Raw genomic sequence first — 26,852 nt, 5'->3', positions numbered from 1 at the left:
TTCCCCCAAGTCATTGAGTTGTGTTCATTTAGTGTACAGTTTTTTATATGTCAACAAACTGCCTCAGCCTCCCAGAGTGCTAGGATTATGGGTGTGAGCCACTGTGCCTGGCCTATATATTTACTTTTGATGTTCACATTGCCCCATACATTTGTTAGTTGGCTCAATGTTGTTTTAGACACTGAGAGAGGCACTTGATTTGCATACTTGGAGAGTAAATAGGGGTTTCCAAGTGGAGCTAACAGTGACTTCCCAGTTATCAAATCTGGTGGGCATTTGTGAGTCCTGATTCTAGACCTCTTAGCTGCGTTTCAAAGTGAATTCATTGGCTGGGTACGGTGTCTCATGCCTATAATGCCTAGTACTTTGGGAGGCTGAGGTAGGAGGATTGCTTGAGGTCAGGAGTTCACGACTAGCCTGGGCAATAGTGAGACCCTGTCTCTACAAAAAATTAAAAAAAAAATTAGCTGGGCATGGTGGCATGCTCTTATAGTCCCAGCTACTTGGGAGACTGAGGCAAGAGGATTGCTTGAGCCAAGGAATTTGGGGTTTCAGTGAGCTATGAGCTATGGTGATGCGACTGTACTCTAGTCCAGGCAACAGAGTGAACAGAGTGAGACCCTGTCTCAAAAAAAACAAAAAAAAAACCACATTAACCTAGTATTTGTGTATATGTATACTTATATATGTATATTTAATGCAACTACTCTATCTTCCATTTCAGATCTTTTTTTGTAATATAAGAAGATATGTGCTTCTTTATTAATGTGTTAAATAATAAGATCTAGTGGAAGGCCTGATAATATCATACTTTTGAGTATTGATGAGCATAAGTGGTATATTTATTTTACCTTATTGATACATATTTTACATATTAATAGGGTACATGTGAGTATTTGTTACACGTATGAAGTGGGTAATGATGACTTTGGGGTATTTGGGGTATCCATCATTTTGAGTATCTATTATTTCTATGTGTTGGGAACATTTCAAGTCCCCTTGCTACTTTGAAATACACAATATATTGTTGCTAAACATAGTTACCCTACTCTGCTATTGAACATTAGGACTTATTCCTTCTATATAAGTAAGTGTATGTTTGTACCCATTACCAACCTCTCTTTATCCCCCATCCCACCCACACACATCCTTCCCAGCCTCAGGTATCTGTCATTCTGTTCTGTACCTCCATGATATTTTTCATATACCTGTTAGCCATTTGTATATCTTCTTTCAAGAAATGTCTATTAATGTCCTTTGCCCACTTTTTAGTTGGCTAATATTTTGATTGTTGACTTCTTGACATCCTTGTATATTCTGGATATAAGTCTCTTGTAGGCTGAATGGTTTGTGTATATTTTTCTCAATTAACAGGTTGTCTCTTCACTCTAATTGTTTCCTTTGCTGTGCTGAGCTTTTTAGTTTAATATAGTCTCATTTGTCTATTTCTGGTTTTGTTGTCTGTGTTTTTGAGATTTTAGCCACAAAATCTTTGCCCAGACCTATGTCCTGAAGTGTTTTCCCTATGTTTTCTTTTAGTAGTTTTATAGTTTTGGGTCTTACATTTAATTCTTTAATTCATCTTGAGTTGATTTTTGTATATAGTGAGAAATAGGGGTCTAGTTTCATTTTTCTGCATATAAAAAATCAATTTTCGCAACACTATTTGTTGAAGTACAGATACATTGGGGAAAGGACCTTTGTTAAAAATGAGTTGGCTGTAAATATGTTTATTTGTTTCTGGATTCTCTATTGTTCCATTGGTCTATGTGTCTGATTTTATATCAGTACCATGCTGTTGTGGTTCCTATAGTCTTGTATTATATTTTGAAGTCAGATAGTGTGATTCCCTCCGGATTTGTTCTTTTTGCTCAGGATTGCTTTGGCTATTCAGGCTTTTTGTTGTTGTTGTTCCATATGAATTTTAGGATTATTTTTTCTAATTCTGTGTAAAATAATGTTGATATTTTGATAGGGATTGCATTGAATCTGTAAATTGCTTTGGAAGTATGGTCATTTTATCAATATTCTTTCATTCCATGATTATGGTATGTCTCTCCATTTTTTTGTGTGTCCTCTTCAATTTCTTTCAGTAGTGCTTTGTAATTTTCCTTGTAGAGATCTTTAATATTTCTTGCCTTCTACTAATTTTGGGTTTAATTTGTTCTTTTCTAGTTCCTTAAGGTACATCCTTCAATTATTTGAAACCTTTCTGTGTGGGGTTTTTTTTTTTTTTTTTTAAAGAGACGAGGTCTTGCAATGTTGCCCGAGGTGTATTCATACTCCTGGGCTCAATCAGTCCTCCTGCTCCATCCTCCCATGCAGCTGGGTCTGCAGTTCTGCCCCACTGTGCTCAACATTTCTAATTGTTTTATGTATGGACTTACTGCTATAACCTTCCCTCTCATCACTGCTTTTCTTGTGTCCCGTAGGTTTTTGTATGTTGTGTTTTCATTTTTGTTTCAAGAAATTTTGTGATTTCCTCCTTCTTTCTTGGCTCTAAGGTCATTCAGGAGACTATTATTTAATTTGCATGTAATCTTAGAGTTTCTAATGTTCCTCTTGTTCTTGATTTCTAGGTTTATTTCATTGTGGTCTTAGAAGACACTTGATCTGATTTTGATTTTTAAAAATTTGTTAAGACTTATTTTGTGGCCTTACATACTGTCTATGTGTGTAGCTGTGTGTTCCGTAGCTGTTGGATGAAATGTTCTATAAATGTCTGTTAGGTGAATTTGGTCTAATATGCAGCTTAAATACAATGTTTCTTTATTAATTTTCTGTCTAGATCTGTCACATGCTGAGAGTGGGGTGTTGAATTCCCCATTATTGTATTGGAGGCTATCTCTCCCTTTAAATCTAATAATATTTGCATTATATATCTAGGTGCTCAGTGTTGTGTGCATATATGTTTAGAATTGTGGTGTCCTCTTGCTGAATTGATCCCTTTTTCATTATATAATGTCCTCCTTTGTCTCCTTTTACTGTTTTTGACTTACAATCTGTTTTACCTAATATAAGTATGACTACTCCTGCTTGCTTTTGGTTTCTATTTGCATGGAATATCTTTTTCTACCCCTTTACTTTCAGTCTATATGTGTCTTTACAAGTGAAATGAGTTTCTTGTAAGGAACATATAGTGGAGTCATTTTTTAAAATCCACTCAGCCATCTTTTAAGTGGAAACTTTAATCCATTTACATTAAAGGTTATGACTGATATGTGAGAATTTATTCCAGTCATTTATTAAATGTTTCTGATTGTTTTGAATATGGTTTCTTCCTTTCTTATTATTTGTCATTGTGATTTTGTGGTTTTCTGTATTGGTAACATTTGAGTCTTTTCCTTGTTTGTATGTTTGCTTTACTAGTCATTAATATATATATTTTCATGAGTTTTCATGATGTTAGATAACATTCTTTCATTTCCAGGTATAGGTCTCCATTAAGCATTTCTTGCTGGGCTTATCTAGTAGTGAGGAATTTCCTCAGCTTTTCTTTGGGAAAGATTTTATTTCTCCTTCATTTATGATGGATAATTTTGCTGGATATAGTATTCTTGGTTAGAAGTTTTTTTTTTTTTTTGTTTGTTTTTGTTTTTTCCTTTCAGCACTTTGAATCTATCATCCAATTCTCTTTTGGCCTTTAAGGTTTCTACTGAGAAGTCTGCTGTTAGTCTGATGAGATTCCTTTATGGATGACTAGCCAACTATTCTTTTATTGCTTTTATGATAGAATTTTCTCTTTGTATTTGACTTTTGACAATTTGATTATAATGTGTTGTGGAGAAGGCCTTTTAGCATTGTATCTGCTTGGGGATCTCTGAGCCTTCTCTATATGGATGTCTAAGTCTCTTGCTAGACTTGGGATGTTTTCATCTATTATTTCATTCAATAGGTTTTCTAACCCTTTTGTTTTCTCTTTATATTCTATAACCTTGAAAATTTGAGTATTTGTTCGCTTTATGGTGTCCCATATGTCACGTAGGTTTTGTTCATTCTTTTTTATTCTTATCTGACTGGGTTATTTCAAAAGACCTATCTTCAATTTCTGAGATTCTTTCTTCTGCTTAGTCTTGTCTATTAAGGGTTTTGAATGTATTTTGTATTTCATTCAATGAATTCTTTATTTCTAGAATTTCTGTTTGGTTCTTTTTTATGATATGTATCTCTTTGCTAAATTTCTCATACATATCCTGAAATGTTTGTAGGGTGTTTTTCAGTATTCTCTTGTATCTTTCTGAGATTCTTTTTAAAAATCTATAATTTGAACTCTTTTTCTGGGATTTTATAAATTTCTTTTTGATTGGGATCTGTTGGTGGAGAATTAGTGTGTCATCTTTCCTTGTTTTCATGTTTTCTATCTGCTTACATTGATACCTGCACATTTGATATAACAGTTGCTGCTTCCACTTTAAAAAATTTTGGCCGGGCGCAGTGGCTCACGCCTGTAATCCTAGCACTCTGGGAGGCCGAGGCGGGTGGATCGCTCGAGGTCAGGAGTTTGAGACCAGCCTGAGCAAGAGTGAGACCCCGTCTCTACTAAAAAATAGAAAGAAATTATATGGACAACTAAAATATATATATACAAAAATTAGCCGGGCATGGTGGCGCGTGCCTGTAGTCCCAGCTACTCGGGAGGCTGAGGCAGGAGGATTGCTTAAGCCCAGGAGTTTGAGGTTGCTGTGAGCTAGACTGACGCCACGGCACTCACTCTAGCCCGGGCAACAGAGTGAGACTCTGTCTCAAAAAAAAAAAAAAAAAAAAAAAAAAAAAAAAAAAAAATTTATTTATAGGGTAGGACTTTTCCTTGAATATGTATCTATGGCATTGGTTGAGTTGGGCACTTTGGCTTTGATTCTGAGTACATGCAGTAGTATAGTCTATATATGATTTCTTCAGTATCAGTGGTATCTGTGATTTACTCAGTGGCCTAGGGCGTAGTTATTAGTGGAGTTTGTAGTAACATTTTGTTGGGGACTGGGGTGCCAGGTAGACTTGTGTTCAGACCCTGGTAGTGGCGGTGGTGGGTGAGCATGCCTGTTCTTTGATCCTAGGGTAGCATATGCTGTCACTGGTGTCAGCAGGTCCAGGTGGGCTGATTCTTGGGCCTCCAGGTGGCTTGCTCAGGTGCTGGTAGTAGCAATGGCAGGCTACGCAAGTGGGCAGGTTTTTGGACCCTTGGGCAGCCTGTGTAGTGTGGATGATGGCTGTAGCAATGCTGGGGTGACACTCTGGGTCTTGAGGGATGCTGTGCTGCTGTTGGTGGTAGCTGCAATGGGCTGCGTGTGCCAGTCTCCAGGCCCACAGGTGATGCATTCAGGTAGGTATCAGCTGTGGCTGTAGCAGCAGGGTGGGTAGGCCCAACCTCAAGTGCCTAGGAGAAGTGCTCAGATGCCAGTGGTGGTAGAATGGGCTGGGGAATTCCCCAAGGCCCTGGACTGTGTGCTCTGATGCAGGGGGCCAAAACCAGGCCAAGCAGGCTTGTTCTTAGACCCCCTAATTGTTTGTGCAGGCACTTGCCAAGGTAGGCAGGGATAGGGTAATCCCCAGGTGCCCAGTGGAATGATCAAGTAGGGAGCAGCAGTGACTGCCCTGTAGCACTGCCACTGGGGAAGGCAGGGCTGCCTTCAGTGTGGCAGCCTATGCTGGCAGGTGGGAAACACATGGCCCATTTGTGCCTCAGCACTGGCAGTGGCAATTCATGCCTCTGTCATACCTCAACTCCTATATCGGTAGCCTGTACCTCACTTGTATATTAACCTTGGTGGTGGCAGCCCACACCTTGCTCCTGCTTCAGCCCTGGCAGCTAGTGTTTCATCCATGCCTCAGCCCTGGCACCACAAGGCCTCAGGATAGTGCTTAGTCTGTTGTGGGCTGGGCTGTCGGAATGGCACCATGCTGTACCTGCTTAGGACTTAGGTGAAGTATAGGACTCAACACAAGCTCCCTACCTGGAGCAATGTCATCATGTGGTCTCCAGGCCAATTTCTATGTTAGTTTCAGGGCCCTGCAAGGGTCTCAGGGCTATCCTGTTGCTAGGATTGTAGGGGTCCATGGTGGGAATGTGGATTGCTGGGGTTTTTCACTCACCCTTTCCCCGCTTTGGGAAGTCTTTCTTGACTCCCAGCCAATCTTGGCTGAGCAGGCTGCCTTGCTTCCCTCTCTTTCCTTGTGTTAGGTATTTCCTGTCATTTTTCTGTTGAATATCAGTGTTCTTCTTTGGATGATTTATTCAAAAGGTGATTATCTACTCACTAGTTTAGTTCTTCTTAGTGGAGGTGGCAGATACAAGATGCCTCTAGTAAGCTGTCTTGAAGCCCCCTCTAGATCTTTTATAATATAAATTTGCCATTCTTGTTTCATCATCCAGAGTTTTTTTCCCCCAGGGTATTATTGTTTTGGGGCTTAATTTAGGACTTAGGCTTAAGGTGGTACTTGGTTTCTTTCAAAAATATGTTTGTGTGTGTATGTGTGTATGTGTATATATATATATATATTTTTTTTTTTTTTTTGGGGGGGGCAATAATCATTGCTCAGAATATTGACTTGACATTATATGCTTACTGTTTTTTAAGGATTATTATCTTTAATGGCTACTGAGACGGTGCCTTTTGTGGGAAGTCATTAACATAAAATCATAGACAGTCTCCAAAAACATCAACTGAATAGTAGAAATCTTACCAATTTCAATGATTCCAGCTTAAAAATTTATATTCTACCTGTATATGTTTTCATTTTATATATTAATGTTGCTCCCTCATAAATGCACTTTCCGTATGGCTATTAAAGAATTTCTTAGTTCAGGATTGAAACCACCTATAGGTTTTGAATATTATTTTCCATAGTAGATGAAATAAGATTCAACTGTTTTAGAAACCATTTGTGTGATAAGGTAACAGTAATAAGCTTGTTTTCTGCCATATGGGGAGCAACTCCAACTCTGCATGAGTACCTGCAGCTATGGCTAAGAATTTTCCAGAGGGTTGATTTCAATTTATAGATACATGTTAGGAAGTATTTACTCAAATCCCCAGTGTCCTGTACCATAATATCTAGAAGACTTAATCTTGGTCTAGATGTTCCTTTTTTTGGTGGTGAGAGGGAGTGTGAGGATGAGTAGATAGGCAGATTTTTGGGATAATTAACTCAGTCATAGAAATAATTACTATCAAACAAATTGGGACACTATTTAAGTTTTCAGGCTTTCAAGATGAGTTTGCCAGGAGGACAAGTTTGGAAGCAGCCTTTCAGAGGAAACAGCAGGTGCACAAGAACAAAACCAAAAATATCTTTGTGCTAGAACAGTTCAGTAGATTGTATGAGGGGACCACCTACATCAGAACCACTTAGAGAATTTTCTAAAATGCTGATTCTCACACCACACCATAAACTACCTGAAAAAGAGTCTTTGGGAGTACAGCCTAGGAATTTTTAGTTTTCTCTGACTTTTAATTTATAGCAAAATAGTACTTGTTTGTTGTGTAGAGTAATGGTTCTGACACTGGCTAGAACTCATTAGAATAACCTGGAGAGCTTTTCAAATACTGTTAATGTTTGAACCCCACTCAGGCTAATTGAAATCAGAATCTGAGAGTTTGTAGGCTATTGACATTGGTATTTTAAAAAATATATCCATGTAGTAAGGATTGAGAACCACTGGTTCATAAGGTGATTCCAAAACTGAAAACTAATAAATAGCATTTCACTTGTTGAAACTGCAGAGCCAAGTGGTATGCTAGAGTTTCATTTTTTCCCTTCCTTCTAAGATGATAACTCTAGGACTGGACTATTCATGAAATTTATTATAGTTTACAAGTCAAATTTATTATTTTTTTGTTCTATGCTATTAATAATTGCTCTTAAGTTTTGCCACATCTTGCTTGGGCCGCATAACAAAATAACATACCCTGAGTGGCTTAAAGATCAGAAACTTATTTTCTCACAGTTCTGCAGACTAGAAGTCCAAGATCAAGGTTTTACCTGATTTGATTTCTGGTGAGGGCCTTCCTCCTGGCTTGCAGCTGGTTGCCCTCATACTTTGTCCTCACATGACCTTTCTTTGGTGTGTACACATGGAGAAAGTATAAGAGCTCTCTAATATCTCTTTCTATAAGGGCAGTAATCCTGTTGGATCAGTGCCCCATCCTTTTGACTTCATTTAACCTTAATTATTTCCTTCTTCCAAATACAGCCACGTTGGGGGTTAGGGCTCTAACAAATTTTGAAGGGACACAAACATTCAGTCCATTATACATTGCATTTTGGAGCATGATATTCTTATACATTCCTCTCCTCCCATTGTACTCCCACCTTTTTCCTGATACTCTTCCTCTTTTGTTTTTTTTTTATATATATTGACAGAAAAGAAATCTGATTTCTTAACCATAACATGAATATCAGCCAGCTCCTTGGTTGGTCTGTTTGTTGCTTGACATCCATTTAATTCTTCATAAAAGAGTTCTCCTTAGACACTACTGGGTAGAAACCAGCAACATTCCTTAATGTTAGCAACCTAGAAAGCAGTGAGTGGATCAGAAGTTGTCTCTTGGCCAAAATTGAAGTTTTAACCCAGACTATCTTGTGTTTACTTTAACATGAATGATTGATAAGACAAAATGATGCATGGTTTTTCTCTACTTTGTGAGAGTCTGTACTTTCTTCTTGTTGTTGTTGTTGGCTCAGTGTTTTTAGAAATTTGAATTTGAGTTCTCTTAGGCAGTTTCCCATAGTCCCTTCCACATCTTATTATCTTACTACTCCTGGCTTCGTTAAACAATTAAGGCAGTTCTCAAATTTTCGAATGCATTGGAATCATGTGGTGGAATTGTGGAAACACAGATTACTGGACCCCAACATTAGCGTTTGTGATAGAGGAGTATGGAGTCAGGCCTTATAATTTACATTTCAAGTAAGTTCTCAGGTGATGCTGATGCTACTAGTCTGGGAACAACACTTGCTAACTACAAATTTAAGTTACCTACCTAGTCTCAAAAGACATATAAGTTTGTAAACCTGATGTAAATACACTGTAGTACCTAGACTGACCTGTTTCACCTTTTTTAGTTGAAATCCTAGTCATCCTTCATAATTCAGCTTAAATGTTTCCTGTTCCATGAAGCCTTCTTGTCTGCCAAATTGGAATTAATTTTTCTTTTTCCTTATATCATATATAGTTTTTAACCTCTGTTATAACAGTCATTTCATTCTGGTTCATAGAGCTAATTGTTTGCATATGTAATAGATTGTGAATACCTGAGTATAGGGAATATATCATAGTCATCTTTGTATTCACTCCTCTCCCCAGTCATGAGCAGTCAGTCACCAAATTCCATTTGGTTTCTAACGAATTGAGGTAACCAGTCATAGATGAGTTACATTAATCTCTCTGATTCATTTATGCTTTCATTCAGCAGAGAGGCAATACTGTAGGGTGGAAAGTATTCTGGCTTTGGAATTCTCTTTTTTTTTTTTTTTTGACAGAGTGTTACTTTGTTGCCCTGGCTAGAGTGAGTGCCATGGCGTCAGCCTAGCTCACAGCAACCTCAAACTCCTGGGTTTAAGCAATCCTACTGCCTCAGCCTCCCGAGTAGCTGGGACTACAGGCATATGCCACCATGCCCGGCTAATTTTTTTTTTTTCTATATATATATTTTAGTTGGCCAGATAATTTCTTTCTATTTTTAGTAGAGATGGGGTCTCGCTCTTGCTCAGGCTGGTCTGGAACTCCTGACCTCGAGCAATCCACCCGCCTCGGCCTCCCAGAGTGCTAGGATTACAGGCGTGAGCCACTGCGCCTGGCCTGGAATTCTAATATTATTTACTAGCACTATGATCCGGGGTTCGTTGCTTAACTTCCTTGAAACTTTAGTTCTCATTGTTAAAATCATCATAACAGTATCTACTTCAGAGGGTTGGTGAGATGATTAAATGAGATACTGTAGGTTGCTTGGCTCACAATAATTTATTGTAACCTTTTTATGTTTAAGGATTTTAATGGGCATAATATTTAATAATATCTACCTTTGTCCTGTAGAAACTGGGAGCTATAAAAACCTGGTGCATTGTCAATGAACAGTAATATTTTGATAGGAATTTTTTTTTTTTCTCAACAGTGGGCCTAAAATATTCAGTAAACCATGCTGAAAACAGATGTGCTGTCATCCAGGCTTTGTTGTGCTATTTACAGAGCACAGGTGGAGTAGATTTAGCATAATTCTTAAGGGCCTTAAGGTTTTTGGGAATGGTAAATGAGCATTGGCTTCAGCTTCAAGTCACCAGCTGCTTTAGCTGTAACGAGAGTCAGGCTGTCCTTTGAAGCTTGGAATTCAGGCATTGAGTTCTACTCTCTAACTATGAGAGTCCTTCATTTCTAGCTTTTGATTTAAAATGAGAGATATGAAACTCTTCCTTTCACTTGAACACTTAGAGACCCTTGTGGGGTTATCGATTGGCCTAATTTCAATATTGTTGTATCTCAGGGAATAGGGAGGCCTGAGGAGAGGGAGAGAGACAGGTACCTGCTGGTCAGTGGAACAATCAGAACACACCCAACATTTATCGATTAAGTTTGCCATCTCATATGGGCATGGTTTGTGGTACCCCAAAATAATTACAATAATAACATCAAAGACCACTGATCATAGATCAGCATAACAGATACAATAATATTGAAATACTTTGAAAATTGTGAGAATTACCAAAATGTGACACAGAGACACGAAGTGAACTCATAGTGTTGGAAAAATGGTTGATAGACTTGCTTGATGCAGCGTTGCCATAAAAACGTCAATTTTTTTTAAACAATATATGCAAAGTGCTATAAAGTGGAATGCATTAAAACAAAGTGTACCTGCACAGGACTGTCAAAAGGTTAAGACTGAATTCATACAAATAAACTGTTACAGAAATAATGAAATCACTAACATTCTAGCCAAGCCAAGTGCAAGAAACACTTTATAAGGACCATCACAATGCAAAATATGAAGATAACTTCTGCTGAATGTGAGCTCAGTGTGAAACATTGTATACCCCAGAAGAAGCCACAATCACAGGCAGCAGATGGTGGAACTGTAAAACTAACAACTTGAGAACTGATAATCTCAAAGAGACTTTAAGATAGATATATTTAAAATTTATAAAACTATAAAGAATAGAATTCATAAGGAAGGAATATAGTGAAACATAGCAAAAGGTTGGATTTTAATAAGGCTCCAAAAGTACATCCCAAATGAAAAACCTTGATGAGTAAATTGGAAAACTATTAATATATGTATTTTTAAAAAATCATATGGAAGATCTGTTAGAGCAAATCATTGCTATTCAAATATATATAGAAAATCCAAAAGATGAAGTGGAGGCTAAAATGAGATGCACCTGCATAGCAAGTAGGCGCTCTTAAAGGGGAGAATTAATTATGTGGGAGAGATAATATTCAAGTAAATAAAGTAGAGAATGTCTCAGATTTATAAAAACACAAAACAATCAAACACCGTACCATATACTCAAACTGCATAATAGCAAAATAAAAAATAAGTACTAAAAGCTACCAGAAAATGGGGGAAATAGAAAACAAGATGATAGACTCAGGCCCAACCATGTTACTTAATACAGTAAAAATACATGGTTTAAATACTTTATTTAAAAGACAAATATCATCCGACTGAATAAAAGCAAGATGTAACTATAAGCTACCTAAAAGAAATGCACTATATAAATAAAGCCTGTGGAAAAAGATACACCATCAAACTATCATTGAAAAGCTGTATGAATCGCTATAGTGATATGAAAGTCGACTTCAGTACAGGGAATATTACCAAAGAGAAAAGGAACATGTAACAATAAGAGAATCAATTCTTTGAGAAGATAACACTCCAAATTTTTGCATACTCAATGTGTTATCAAACAAAAATGAGCAGAAATGAAGACAGATGTAGACCAGTCCACAATTCTAAGTGGAGATTATCACAGTCCTCTTTCAGTAATTAATAGAATAGTAAAGATATAGGAGATTTCAACAGTGCTGTTAACAACTAGACTTAATTGGCAATGTCAATTCTACACAATAACAGGTAGAATACATATTTGTGTGCATCTGAAACAACACATAATAACAGGTATTAATAGAATACATATTTACATGAATATGAAACATTTAGCGATATGGATTATTGGCTGGGCTATTTAAGAAGTCTTGACAAATTTCTAAGGACTGAAATCATACAGATAATATTTTCTGATCACAGTGGAATTAACTTAGAAATCAGTAGCAAAAAGATGTTTGGAAAAACCCTAAATATTTGGAAATTAAGTAACATCCTTCCAAATATAACACATGGGTCAAAGAAGGAATCAATGATGAAAACTAGAAAATATTTTGAATTGAGTGATAATGAAAACACACATATAAAAATTTGTGATATGTAGCTAAAGCAGTTCCCAGTGGTATATTTATAGCCATACATGCTTATATTTGAAGAGAAGAAAGGTTTAAAATCATTGATCTGAAGTTGCTAGAAGAGCAACTTAAATAAGTGGAAGGAAGGGAATAATAAACACAAACGAGTGAAATGAAAAACATAATTAAAAATAATGAGAGAAAATACTAGTACTTTTTAAAGATTTAAAAAAATTCATAGAACTCTAAGCTGATCAAGAAAAGAATAACCCACAAATTATACTATGACAATTCATCTTTATATGATAATGTTTTTATTCTTCATCAAGAATGAAAGGGAGGGGATTACTATAGATGCTCCAGAGTTAAAAGTACCATAAGGAGACTATTATGAACAACTTTTGCTAATATAGTCAACAGCTTGAAAGATTTACATTACCAATATTAAGAAATAAATCTGAATATCCTTATACAATTTTTAAAAAGTAAATGGATAACTAAAAACTTCCCTTGAAAAAACTCTGTGCCCAGATCACTTCACTGGTGAATTTTATCAAACATCTTTAAGATATAGTTCTATACAAACACTTTTAGAAAATAGATGAGGAGGGAAGACTTCCATATTCCTTCTTTGAGAGCAGCATTATCCCAGTACTCAATAAGACAAAGACATTTGTTTTTTTCTGAGATGGAGTCTCGCTCTGTTGCCCAGGCTAGAGTGCGGTGGCATCAGTCTAGCTCACAGCAATCTTAAACTCCCAGACTCAAGTGATCCTCTTGCCTCAGCCTCCCAAGTAGCTGGAACTACAGGCGTGCAACACCACACCCGGCTAATTTTTACTGTTTTTAGTAGAGACGGGATCTCACTCTTGCTCAGGCTGGTCTCGAACCCCTAACTTCAAGCAATCCTCCCACCTTGGCCCCCCAGAGTGCTAGGATTACAGGTGTGAGCCACTGCGCCTGGCCAGTTATGGTATTCTCATTGGCATAAGATTAGACATGTACATTAATAGAATGGAATAGCATCCATAAATAGATTGACACACATTGTCAATTGACTTTTGACAAAGGTGCGAAGGTAATTCAATGGGGAAAGGCCCTTTTTTTCCTTTTAAAATTGTGTTAAAGTGTATATGACATAAAATTTACCATTTAACCAATTTTAAGTTTACATTTCATTGGCATTTACTATATCACAATGTCTGCTATCATCAAAAGTTCATTTCCAGAGCTTTTACGTCATCAAAAATAGAAACCGTCTACCCATTAAACAACTCCCAATCCTCCTCTTTGGCCAGCCCCTTGGTAACTGCTGTTATATTTTCTGTCTTTATCTATTTACCTCGTATGAGTGGAATCATACAATTTTTGTCATTTTGTGTGTGGCTTATTTCACTTAGCACAGTGTTTTCAAGGTTCATCTGTGTTGTAATGTGTCAAAATTTTATTTTTTATGACTCAGCAGTATTTCATTGTATGTACATACAAAATTTTGGGATATTTCACTAGGAGTGAGTATTTCTGCTGTGAATTCAGTAAGAATTCTGGTACATGGTAAAATAATTGCTAGTTAATACAGTTTTGAAATATCAGAAACCACCAATGAAACTAGCAAAAATTGGTAAATGTACTAAAAGCCCAGTATTGTCAAAGCTTTGGGAAGTATGTTGTAGGTATTTACAGATTTTTTGATGTCACTCACTGCAAGTTGATTCAATCTTATATCTTATGTTCAAGTGTGAAGAACTGTCTTAGGTTCGATTTCTTAGAAGCAGTCTGAGGCAGGGATTCTTTTGCATAGTATTTATTAAGTGACTTCAGAAAAACCTGTAAGGGAGTGAGAGAAGTAGGATTGGGCAGAGGAAGAAGCTAGGTAGACATAGGGTTTCAGGAGAAATCTAGCTTCACATAGGGAGCTCTGGAACCCAAAACTGGGTGGTTGAATTACCTAGAGGCAAGGGGGTGCCACTGTCATACCTCTGCATTAATGATTAATTGGCCAGGACCCACTCTTGGGGGGGGGGGCATGGAGCCTCTCAGGCCTCTGTGGGCTTAATGGCTCCTGTCAGCCAAGGGCAGTTCTCCAGAGAAGAATGCAGTTTGAGACTTTGTTAGCCAATATCCATAGCAAGTGGGAAATAGTTTCAACAGCCAGGGAAAGAGACTTTGAGTGGGGCATCTCAGCTTCTTATACTGAACCCATAAAATTCTTTGATCACTTATTTTCACTTTTGATTGATTGTATCAGGGTTAGATTGGGAAAGGTAGACCGCTATGAATATGAACTAAGGGACTTACTATAGGGATTATCCCTTAAGCAGTTGTGGAAGAAACTAGGGGAAAGTAAAGGTCCAGACAGGGACAATTGGAAGATCAGAGAAATGTCACTAACTAGGAATCACAAAGGGAAGCTGGTGAGTAAGTTTATGCAAGCCTGCTGCCTCTTTGTATGATGGTGGGCCTGAAGACGTTTGTAAGTCAGTAGGGTAGGCAGCTGGGAAGAAAAGCCGAAATTCAAGAAGACAAACTGGAACCATGTTTATGTCTGACACCACATGGTGTAGGTGATGTATAGAAGCAGCTTGTACCCTTTGTCATGTCCATGGGTGGATAGTCAGAAAGGCTGAAGGATGAGAGCGGGTGGGAGCTGGAATAGATACAGGCCTTTTTGTTGGGTTATTTCCAATTTTTCCTATTTTAAGTAATGCTGCAATAAATAACTCTGTACATATATCATTTTCTAAGTGTACAAATGGATGTTCCCAGAATTGGGACTGCTGGGTCAAACGATATTTGCATTTATAACTTTGATAGATATTGTTCAATAGCTGTGCTTAGGGGCTGTATCAATTTACATTTCTTTAGGTATGTAGAAGACTGCCTACTGATCCTAATCCTAATAGATTGTCTATTAGACCTACAGGCTTTTGGCAACCTATTGCTTTTTTTCAAGTCTTTATATTTTATCCTTTTAAATTTGATTTTGTTCTTCCAGATCCCTTATGTTTTGCGTAGTTTATTATCCTGTTTGCTTTTTCCAATTTAGTATTTTTTCTGTTTATTTTGTTTTTTCCCCCTCAAATTCTTTTCTGAATTTCGCTATCTTGTGCTTTATCTCTTTGTTTTTAAATCATCACTTCCCTGAGTTTTGATGTCCTTCATAGAGTTTATTGTCTTATTAAATTTGTTAAAGTTATGGCAGAATGTTTGATTACAATTTTTATCTGCTGCTATAGTTTTGCTGCCCTTTTCTGTCTGCCCCCTTTATTCGTTTTGCTCTATTAGTACCTCGTATTGATGCTGTGCTTCTTCCTTTTTCATTACTCATCATTGCACATGTTGGGTTTTTCTGGATCAGTTTTATTTTTTCTGGAGATTCCTATTGTGAGAAAGGCCCAGAATATTCCTCTAGGCACCACCAACTACAGTAAGTTTCTTTCTCTGCCACAAAGACAGACTGATTCTTTAAATATATTTCCTTTGTGTGACTTTTTTTTTTATAGATTTAGGTTGCACAAATGAGTGCTTAGCTTTCCCCCATTCTGAATTAGCCATTAACCCTTAGGAAATACGTTTTTTTTTTGGATTGGCATTTTCTGATATCTGCCCCTGCTGGGACCCTCTCATTTCCCAAGTTTTTTTCTTATACCTTTTCTTGCATACATTCTGTCTGATCTTATCCTAGCCTTCCCAGATTGAGTACTGGGTTTTGAAAACAAGGGATATTACTTTGCATGTTGGGTAAACCCCTTACCTTGAGAAAATATATTTTTTAAAAATTAAGGTGAAATTCATATAACATAAAATTAACCATTTAAAAACATACAATGAGTACATAAATCATTGGCATTGAGGACATTCACAGTGTTGGGTAACATCGACTTTATCAAGGTCCAAAACATTTTCGTTACTGTGAAAGAAAACCCATTACCTATTATGCAGTCACTCCCCATTCTGTTCTCCCTTCAGCCCCTGTCAACCATCAGTCTGCTTTGATTTTTTGTGGATTTACCTCTTCTGGATGTTTCCTGTGAAAGGAATCATATAATATATGACACTTTGGGTCTGGCTTTTTTTTACTTAGTATAATATTTTTGAGATCATCTATCTTGTAGCATGTATTAGTACTTCATTACTTTTATGGCTGCATAATACTCCATCGTATGTATGTGCCACAATTTGTTTATCCATTCATCTGTGATGGACATTTGGGTTGTCTCCATATTTTGGCTATTATGAATAATGCTTTTATAGAAATTCAATCACGTGCTTTTGTGTGGACAGAGGTTTTTAATTCTTTTGGGTATCTAGGAGTAGAATACCTATGAGTAGAATTACTGGGCCATATAGGGAATCACCAAATTGTTTTCCACAGTGACTGAACCATTTTACGTTCTCACCAGCAGTGCACAAAGGTTCTAGTTTCTCTATATCCTCACCAACATTTGTAATTTTTTTTTTAAATTATAGCTATCTTAATAGATAGGAAATGATATGTCATTGTGATTAAGTTTTATATTTCCCTAATGATTAATGATATTGAGCATATTTTCATGTGCTCATTGGCCATTTGTATGTTGTTTTTGGAGAAATGTCTGTTCAAGTCCTTTGCCCATTTTAAAATTGAGTTATTTGTCTTTTTGTTGTTGAGTTGTAAGATTTTTTTATTCTGGATACTAGACCCTTACCAGATATTTCTCTCATTATGCAAATATTTCTTTCATTATGTAGACCACCTTTTCATTTTCTTGATGATGTCTTTTGATGCACAAATATTTTTAATTTTGATGTCCAATATATGTATTTTTTTGTGTGTGTGGCTCATGCTTTTGGTGTCATATCTGAGAATCCATTACCAAATCCAAGGTCATAAAGATTTACCGTTATGTTTTCTCCTAAGAGTTTTTTGAGTTTTGCTCTTATATTTAGGTTGTTGATCCAACTTAGATTGTTGAGTTAATTATTGTATATGATGTGAGGTAGAGGTGCAACTTTATTTTTTTTTGCATATGGATTTCTAGTTAGCACCATTTGTTGAAATAGACTATTCTTTTCTTATTGAATGGTCTTAGCACTCTTTTAAAAAATCAGTTGAACATAGGTAGATAGTTTTATTTCTGTACCCCCTATTCTGTCACATTGGTCTGTATGTCTATTCTTATGCCAGTATTATACTATTTGGATTACTATATCTTTGTCATAAGTTTTGAAAAAGGGAAGTTTAATCCAACTTTAATCTTCTTTTTCAGGATTGTTTTCACTATTCTGGGTCCTTGCTGTTTCATATTAATTTGAGATCAGCTTTTACATTTGAAGAAAAAAAGGATATTGGTACATTGAATCAGTAGATCACTTTGGATAGTATTGGTCTCTTAATAATATCAAGTCTTCTAATCCATGAATACAAGATGTCTTCACTTCTTTAGATCTTTAAAGATGTATTATAGCAATGTTTTATAGTTTTTGGTCTTCCACTTCCTTGGTCAAATTTATTCTTAGGTCTTTATTCTTCTGGACCATAACATAAATGGAATTGTTTTTTTAATTTTCTTTTGTATTGTTCATTGCTGGTGTGTAGAAATACAACTGGATTTTATGTGCTGGTCTTTTATCCTGCAAGTTTGCTGCCTTTATTAGCTTTAATAGTTTTTTTGTGAATCCTTTAGTATTTTCTATATATAAGATTGTATCATCTTTGAATTGGGATAGTTTTATTTCATTTCTTCTTTTCCAGTTTCAGCATGTTCTTTTTATTGCCTAATTACTCTGGCTAGAATTTCCACTATAATATTGCCTAGAAGGGATGAAAGTGGACACCCTTATTCCTGATCTTAGAGCAAAGGTTTTTCATCTTTTACCATTGAATATGAGTTCTGTTTTTTCTTAAATGTCTTTTGTCATGTTAAGGAAGTTTCTTTGTATTTATAATTTAAGTGTTTTTTTTTTATCATGAAAGATTGTTAGGTTTTTTTCTGATACTTTTTCTGTATCCTTTTAGTTGATCATGTTTGTTTCTTTCATTCTATTAATATGATGTAATGATTCTTATCTGTTGAACCACCCTTACAGTTCTGGAATAAATTCCATTTGATAATAGTATATAATATGTTTAGTATGCAGCTGGGTCCAGTCTTACAGTATTTTGAAGATTTTTGCATTGATATAGTTAATATTGGTCTGTAGTTTTCTTGTGCTGTCTTTTTCTGGCTTTGTTATCAGGTGATGCTAGCCCCATGGGATGAGTTAGGAATTGTTCCCTCATCTCCAGTTTTTTTTTGGATTAGTTTTAGAAGAATTGGTGTTAATTCTTCTTTCAGTGGCTGGTAGAATTCAACAGTGAAGCCATCTGGTCCTAGGCTTTTCTTTGTTGGGATTCTTTTGATTACAAATGCAATTTCTACTTCTTGTAGGTCAGTTCAGATTTATTCTTTCTTCTTGAGTCAGTTTGGTAGTTTGTGTGTTTCTAGGAATTTGCCCATTTTATCTAGGTTATCTAATTTGTTGGCATATCATTGTTCATATTAATAGTATTCTTTTTTATGATTCTTTTATTTCTGGAAGGTCAATACTAATGTTCCTACTTTCATTCCGATTTTAGTAATTTGAGTCTTCTCTGTCTTTTTTTTCCCTTTTTTAGCCAATCTAGGTAATTTTAAATTAAATTCTATCAGTGTCAAACTTTTAGAATAACCAACTTTTGGTTTAGTTGATTTTTTTCTTTTGTTTTTCTTTTTTCTGTTTCATTTATGTGTGATCTTTATGATTTTCTTCCTTTGCTGGCTTTGGGTTTAATTTTTTCCTTTTCTCTTCTTTAAGGTTTAAATATAAATTATTGATTTGAGATCTTTCTTCTATGTTTGTATGTATGTATGTATGTAGACAGGGATCTTGCTATATTGCCCAGGCTGGTGTAGAACTCCCGGCCTCAAGTGATCCTCCTGCCTTGGCCTTCCAAAGTGCTGGGATAACAGGTGTAAGCCACTGTGCCCAGCCTTCTTCTTTTTAAATAAAGGTGCTTACAGTTACAGATTCCTTTGTGGTTGGTGAAGATACGTTGTTTGATTTGTCTTTTAAAATTTATTGAGACTAGTTTTGTGACCTAAATATGTTTTATCCTGGAGAATGTTCCATGTGCACTTATGAAAAATATGTATTTCTGTTTTTTTGGGTCAAGTGGTCTGTGTTTGTTAATGTGTAGTTGGTTTATAGTGCTTTTCAAATCCTTTGTTTCCTTATTGATCTCTGTTTAGTTGTTCTGTCCATTATTGAGAATGGGGCATGGAAGTCTCCAGCAATTATTTTGAAACTGTCTGTTTCTTCCTTTAATTCTGTAAGTTGTTTCTTCCATATATTCTGGACTGTCCCTTTTTGATGGATTATCCCTTTTGTCAATGTATAATGTGCTGCTTTTTCTTTTGTGACAATTTTGACCTTACGTCTATTTTATAAGGGGAGGGGTATTGATATTACCACCAGCCTCTCTTTTGGTAAGTAATTATGTTGAATATCTTTTTCCATTCTTTCACTTTCAGCCTGCTTGTGTCTTTGGATCTGAAGTGAGGCCCTTACAGACAGCATATATAATAGTTGGATCATGTCTTTTTATCCATTCTATTAATCTTTGCCTTTTATTTGGGGACAGTTTAATCCATTTACTCTTAAAAGTAATTCCTGATAAGAAAGCATTTAATTCTGCCATTTGCTTTTTTTTTCTATGTGCCATACCTTTTCCCCCTTCAGTTTATTCATTATTGCCTTCCTTTGTGTTCAGTTGATTTTTTTTGTATTTCACTTATTTGCTTTTTTGTATTTATTTATTTATTTTTGAGACAGGGTCTTACTCTGTTGCTCAGGCTAGAGTACAGTGGCGTCGTCATGGCTCACTGCAACCTCAGACTCCTGGGCTCAAGTGATCAGCACGTGCCACCATGCCCAACTAATTTTTCTAATTTTTGTAGAGATGGTGTCTAGTTGTGTTGCTCAGGGTGATCTTCAATTCCTGGCCTCAAGCAATCTGCCTTGGCCTCTCCAAAGTGCTAGGATGACAGGTGTGAGCCACTGTGCCTGGTCCCTTTTTTGTATGTATTTAGGGTTATTTTATTAGTGGTTACCTTAGGGATTACTAATAACCTTTTCAATTTACAACAGTCTATTTTGAATTAATACTAATTTAGGTTTAATAGTATCCAAAAACTCTGCTTCTGGCCGGGTGTGGTGGCTCATGTCTGTAATCTTAGCACTTTGGGAGGCTGATGTGGGAGGATTCCTTGAAACCAGGAGTTTGAGATCATCCTGAGGAAGAGTGAGACACTGTCTCTACAAAAAGTAGAAATATTATCCAGGCATGGTTGGCATGCACCTGTAGTCCCAGATACTTGGGAGGCAGAGGCAAGAGGATCACTTGAGCCCAGGAGTTTGAGGTTGCATGAGCTATGATGATGCCCTGCACTCTAGCCTGGGCAACAGAGCTGAGACCCTGTCTCAAAACATAAAAATAAAAAATAAAAAAACTCTGCTTCTGTGCAGCTTGTCACCTCCCCATTATGTTGTTGTTATAACTTACATCTTTATACATTATGTACCCGTTAACATAGATTTTAAATAATTGTTTTATGCATTTGTCTGCTAAATAATATAGAAAGAAAAAAATAAGAGCTATAAACCAAATGTACAACAATATTGACTTTTGTATTTGCCTATATAGATACCTTTATATGTGTTCTTTATTTCTTTGTATAACTTTAAGTTACTTTCATGTCCTTTCATTTCCCATGATAGACGCCCTTTGTCATTTCTTGCAGAGAAAGTCTAACATTGACAGATTCCATTAGCTTTTGTTTATCTGGGAATGTCAATTTCTTGAGGTTTGAAGGACAGTTTTTTTGTTCACTTTTTTTTCTTTCAGCAATTTAAATATGTCATCCTACTGCCTTCTCAACTCCATAGTTTCTGATGAGAGAATGACTGCTAATCTTATTGAGGCTCTTATACATGAATCACCTCTTTCTTGCTGCTTTCAAAGTTCTCTTTGGCTTTTGATGGTTTGATTGTATGTTTTGGTATTGACGTCTGTATTTGATGTTTATATTAATACTTCTTGGAACCTGTTGGACTTCTTGAATTTGTATATTCTTGTCTTTTATCAAATGTGGGAAGTTTATGGCCATTATTTCTTTACATATTTTTTTCTGCCCCTTTCTCTCTTTCCTTTTCTTCTGGTAATCCCATTATGTGTATGTTGGTGTGCTTGATGGTGTCTCAGAGATCACTTAGGCTTTGTTCATGTTTCTTCATTCATTTTTCTTTGTGTTCCTCATAGTTGATAATTTCAGCTGAACAATCTTCAAGTTCTGTTTTTTTTTTTTTTCTTCTGCATGCCCAAAGCTGCTATTGAAACACTCTGGTTAATTTTCCATTTCAGTTATTATGATTTTCAGCTCCAGAATTTCTGTTTGGTTTTTTAAAAAATGACTTCTCTTTGTCAACATTCTCTCTTTTTGACACATCATTCCCTGGTTTCTTTTAGTCATTTGTCCATGGTTTCTTTTAGCTCTGTGAGCATATTTAAGGTAATGATTGAAAGACTTTGTTTACTGAGTCTGATGTCTGTTTTTTTCAGTGACAGTTTCTGTTAATTCCCCCCTTGAAGGGGCCATATTTTCTTCTCTGCCTACTTTACAATTTTTATTTTTGAAAAATGAACATTTTAAATACATAATATAAGAACTCTGGAAATCATATTCTTCCCCTCCTGTGGTTTGTTTTGGTTGCTTTCTATCGGTTGTAGTTGTTTGTTTGTTTAATGACTTTTCTAAAGTATTCTTGAAACATTTGTTTTCTTTGTCATGTGTGGTCTCTGTCTTAGTCTGCTTGGCTGTCATAACAAAATATGATAGACTGATTAGCTTTAATAGTAGATGCTTATTTTCTCACAGTTTTGGATGCTGGAGGTCTGACATCAGGGTGCCAGCATGTTCAGTTTCTGGTGAGGGCTTGCTTCCTGACTTGTAGATGGCTTCCTTCTTGCTGTGTTCTCACATGGTAGAGGTAGAGAGAGAGGGGAGGTTTTTTTGGTATTTCTTCTGATAAGAGCACTATTCCTATCATGAGTGTTCTGCTCTCATGACCTCATCTATCCCTAATTACTTCTTAAAAGCCTCACCTCAAAATACCATCATAGTAGGGCTTAGGACTTCAACATAGGAATTTTTGGGGGAGATTACAGTCCTTAACAGTCATTCAGTCCATAGAAGTCTCTGAAGTCTCTTATTTTTTAGCTGTGGTCTGCTAGTATTTTTGAAGGAGTTTTCCTTGAATACCTGGAGTAGAAACAAAAGAAGAAAGGAAAAAAGAAGAAAGGAAAACCTCTCTCAGTTTTTGCACATTGTCTCTGTTGGGAATTCCGTCAGCCTTAGCCCTGCAGTTTACAACTCTGCCTTAGCCTTCATTTCCTACTTGTGCTGAGTCTAGACAAAGACCAGTGGTTTTCTTAGGTCTTTTCTTAATAGGTGTCTTGTCCTTGACATGTGCTTGTCGTTCTGAATTTTCAAAGTGCTTTTCAATGTCCTGATTTCCCAAAGAAAGTCTCTTTCCAGCTTATCCTTTGTGTTTTTGGCATGTCTATTCTTTGCCTCAACTGTAGTCTTTTGCCTCAGGCAGCTGTGGGTTTTTCATTTGCCTTAAAATGTTTTTTAAAAATATTCCCTGGGGGACTACTTTTCTGCCCCAAGACAGTTCAAAGTTAGGTGAAACAAAGGAAAATGCCTTGAATCAATTCCTCATGTAACCTCAGACAGGTCAAACAGACAAACACAATTCTTTGAGAACAAAGTCTGTTCTGCTCCCTCTGGACCAGGCACCAGTGTCCAACAATGGTAATGTGGCCTGCTGTTTTTAAGACTGCTGCTGAGCTGAGGGTGGCACAAGGGAAATAAAAATGCTGCAGAAATTTTCACACTGTTTTTAAGTTGCCGTTTTCTTGGTCCAGCGTTTGCTCACTTGATGCAACTGAAGATCAGTTGATCTTTTGACTATTTTCTAGAGTTATGACAAGGCTGAGTCTGATGGGTTTTGTTCAATTTTTCAGTGTTTATGTGGAGGGACAGATTACCTATTCCACCTTGTATTACTCTATCTTAGAACTACCTACTCTCCTGTTTTTGTTGACATCACTGAGGAAGTGTATTTTTTTCTTCTACTTCTCTTTTCCTCTATTGGGCTTCCTCTGCACTTCCTGTAGTTTTTCTCTCCTGTGTAACTGTTGCCGTATCTTAATTTTTCTTGGTAGCTTTTATAAGTATTTGGGAGTCTTTGGATTATCCTTCTCATTTTATTGGAACTGAAGTTTGAAAAATGTTGTTTCACTTGGTTTGCCTTTTGTTGCTTTTATAGGGTATCCAGAATCAAATGTGTCCCATCACCTCCTCACCCCCAAGGTCCCCTTTGCTGCCCCTCTGTCACCAACTCATAGATTCTCATCTAACTTCCTGGCAATCATTGATATGTTTTCTGTTCTTATAACTGCCTTTTCCAAAATGTCATGAGAATGGAATCATACAGTATGTAGCCTTTTGAGTGTAGTCTTTTTGAATCTGACTTCTTTCACTTAGCATAATTTGAGATTTATTCATGTTATTTTCTGTTATCAGTAGTTTGTTCATTTTTGTGGCTGAGTAGTTTTTTATTGTGTGGATGCATTGAAGGACATTTGAGGTGTTTTTTTTTTTCAGTGATTATGAATAAAGGTGCTATAAAAATTCAGTATAGGTTTTTCATGTGTACTAAAATTTTCATTTCTTTTGGAGAAATACCTATGTGTGGGATTATTGGGTCATAACTTTCTAAGAAACTGCAAGGCTGTCTTCACAAGTATCTATATATATTTTTGTATCCTGACCTGCAACGTAGGATAGTTCTACTTCTGTACCCTTGCCATCTGTTGATATTGTCAGTATTTTGGATTTTAGCATTCTAATGTGCGGAAGTAGTATCTCTCTCTGTTTATTTTGCATTCCCCTAATGACTAATAATGTCAAGCATTTTTTCATGTGTTTATTCATCACCTATACATCTTCTTTGGTGACATTTCTGTTAAAATCTTTTGTTATTTTTAATTTTTAAAAAATGAGTTTTGTGAATTCTTATATTCTGGTTACAGGTCCTCTGTTAGTAATATTTTGCAGATATTTTCTCACAGTTTGCTACTTGCTATTTTATTCTCTTAAAAGTGTCTTTCAAAGAGCAGAAGGCATTAATTTTAATAAAGTCCATTTTATTAGCTTTTTTAGATCATGCTTTTGTTGTCATATCTAAGTAATATTTGCCTAATCTGGTCATAAATATGTCTTTCTATGTTTTTTTCTACTAACAGTCCTGGAAATATAATGTAAGTCATATATGTAGTTAAAAGTTTTTTGGTATCCATGTTAAAAAGGTAAAAAGAAATGGGTGTAATTAATCTTAATATTATGTTTTATTTAAGCCAGTATATCATAAATTTCCATTTCAACATATATTCAGAAGAAAAATTATTAATGAGATAGTTTACACTTTAATTTTTGTACTAAGTTTTACCTGGTGTGTATTTAATATTTTACACTTACAGCACATCTAAACTCAGTTGAGCCACGTTTGAAGGATTCATTAGCCACATGTGTCTAGTGACTACCATATCAAACAGCATAGGTCTGGAATGGTTGTAGTTTTAGTTTTACCTTTAGGTCTCTTACTTATTTTGAGTTAGTTTTTATATAAGGTACAAGGTTTGGGTTGAAATTCATTTATTCACATATGGTTGTCCATCAGAAACTTGAATAAGAGTTGTTTTTGACAATTAGAGATCATCCTGGACTCCAAAGCTCAATATTTAAACATACTTCTTTTATTGATCTATTTTATTACCTTTTATTTCAGAACAATAAATTTACTTTGTAATTAACAATTTTCACACCATATGTATAAAATGCTCAGACGTGTTAAGCCTTTATTTGCCTTTATTCATATATCTATTTGAACATAAATTACATACCATATATATCTTTAAGTCTAATTAACCTCTCTCTTTTTAAAGTTATATCTAAAATGCTTATTTACTTTGTTTCCAGGCATGCACTGGCATTGAAAACATTGATGAAGCTATTACATTGCTTGAACAAAATAATTGGGACTTAGTGGTAAGTATTTTTGCTTTTCTCTGACCAGTAATCAAATTTTATGAATTCTTGAATGTCTTTAACATTCCTTATAGATGGTTCAGCAACCCAAAGCTCATGTATAACTGTAATCTGAATGAATAAGATCTAAATGTCATATCTTTAATATGAAGTTCATATTTAGTTCAGTATTAAATTACTAAATTGTCATGAGTACTTAGATAATTTAAAGATTTTTAACATTGTTCTCTTATCTTACTGTGTATTATGGTTCATCTTCCCATTTGGTATTTTGGTGGGAATGCTTGGAAGGAGAGAAAAGTCAGACTTGTGAATGTCTAAATAACTCTATTTGATGTTTCCCCCTCACTTCCTGGGGCCCTCACTGATAAATACTCCTTAAAGCTGTTAAAGAAGTGGCATTCTGGTGGGGTTTTCCTTATGAACTTCAGGCAGTATATTATAAAGGTGGCTTAGTTTTTTCCTTTTTTGGCAGTAACTCAAAAGGCAAGGCACAGCATGACACTAAATGTTCACCAATTACAAAGCGAACTAAAAATGGATTGTGTAATGGTATTGGAGTATTGGTTGTGTTAGGATGACCCTCAATGCCTTTGAAATATTCAAGAAAGTCTAAATTATAATTTTGAAGAAGTGCTAATTTTCAAAAGTCAAAACTTAAGATATATACTTATAGAAGTGAGATTAGTTATGTAGGTATATATACACATGTTACATGGATTTACATAATTAACTCTTGGTTATCTGTGTGCTTTGTGTAGATTTACTACTAAGTTTTTTTACTCAAAGTGTAAAAAGCTTTTCAGATTATCAGAGTATTAATGTGCATTTTAATGAAATGAAAAGATGAAAAATTTACAAAGGAGAAAATTAATCACCTTTAATCTCGTCACTTAGATAATAATTGTTTCACATTTTTAGGGAAATTATTCCAGATTGTCTTCCATGATTATGTGATGAAACCTTTTTTAAAAAAAATACAGCAGATTATTTTATACCTTCTGTTTTGTAATCTGTATTTTTCACTTACCATCATATTATGAACATTTTTCTAACTAAATTGTGGCTGTTCATCATTAATGTTTGCATAGTATCAGGATGTGGTTGTAGTATAATAATTTTACCAACTAGTTTTATGCTGTTGGACATCTAAGATTTTTGCAATATTTGCTATTACGAACATTACTGTGGAGAACATTTCTGTACATACCTGTTGTATATTTCACCTATTATTTTACAAGAAGAAATTGAATAAATTCATTTTATAATTTAACTTCTGGGTCATA

At 35.6% G+C, this 26,852-nt stretch overlaps 1 protein-coding gene across 2 annotated transcripts in view; it reads left to right on the top strand.

Moving 5' to 3' along the window:
• FAF1 (Fas associated factor 1) overlaps positions 1-26,852 on the top strand; it is a 440,606-nt gene that overhangs the window by 44,464 nt on the left and 369,290 nt on the right. The window contains exon 2 of one of the 2 annotated variants that reach the window (XM_069477930.1): positions 25,498-25,566. In XM_069477930.1, coding sequence (XP_069334031.1) covers positions 25,498-25,566 — 69 coding nt within the window. Of the gene's footprint in view, positions 1-25,497; positions 25,567-26,852 lie in introns of those variants that run through there. The other variant, XM_069477931.1, reaches the window with a different exon arrangement.

This window comes from Eulemur rufifrons, chromosome 8 (genome assembly GCF_041146395.1).
Source record: "Eulemur rufifrons isolate Redbay chromosome 8, OSU_ERuf_1, whole genome shotgun sequence".
Lineage (NCBI taxonomy): Eukaryota > Metazoa > Chordata > Mammalia > Primates > Lemuridae > Eulemur > Eulemur rufifrons.
The sequence above is the reverse complement of the archived record's forward strand: the minus strand, read 5'-3'. Positions and strand labels throughout refer to the sequence as shown.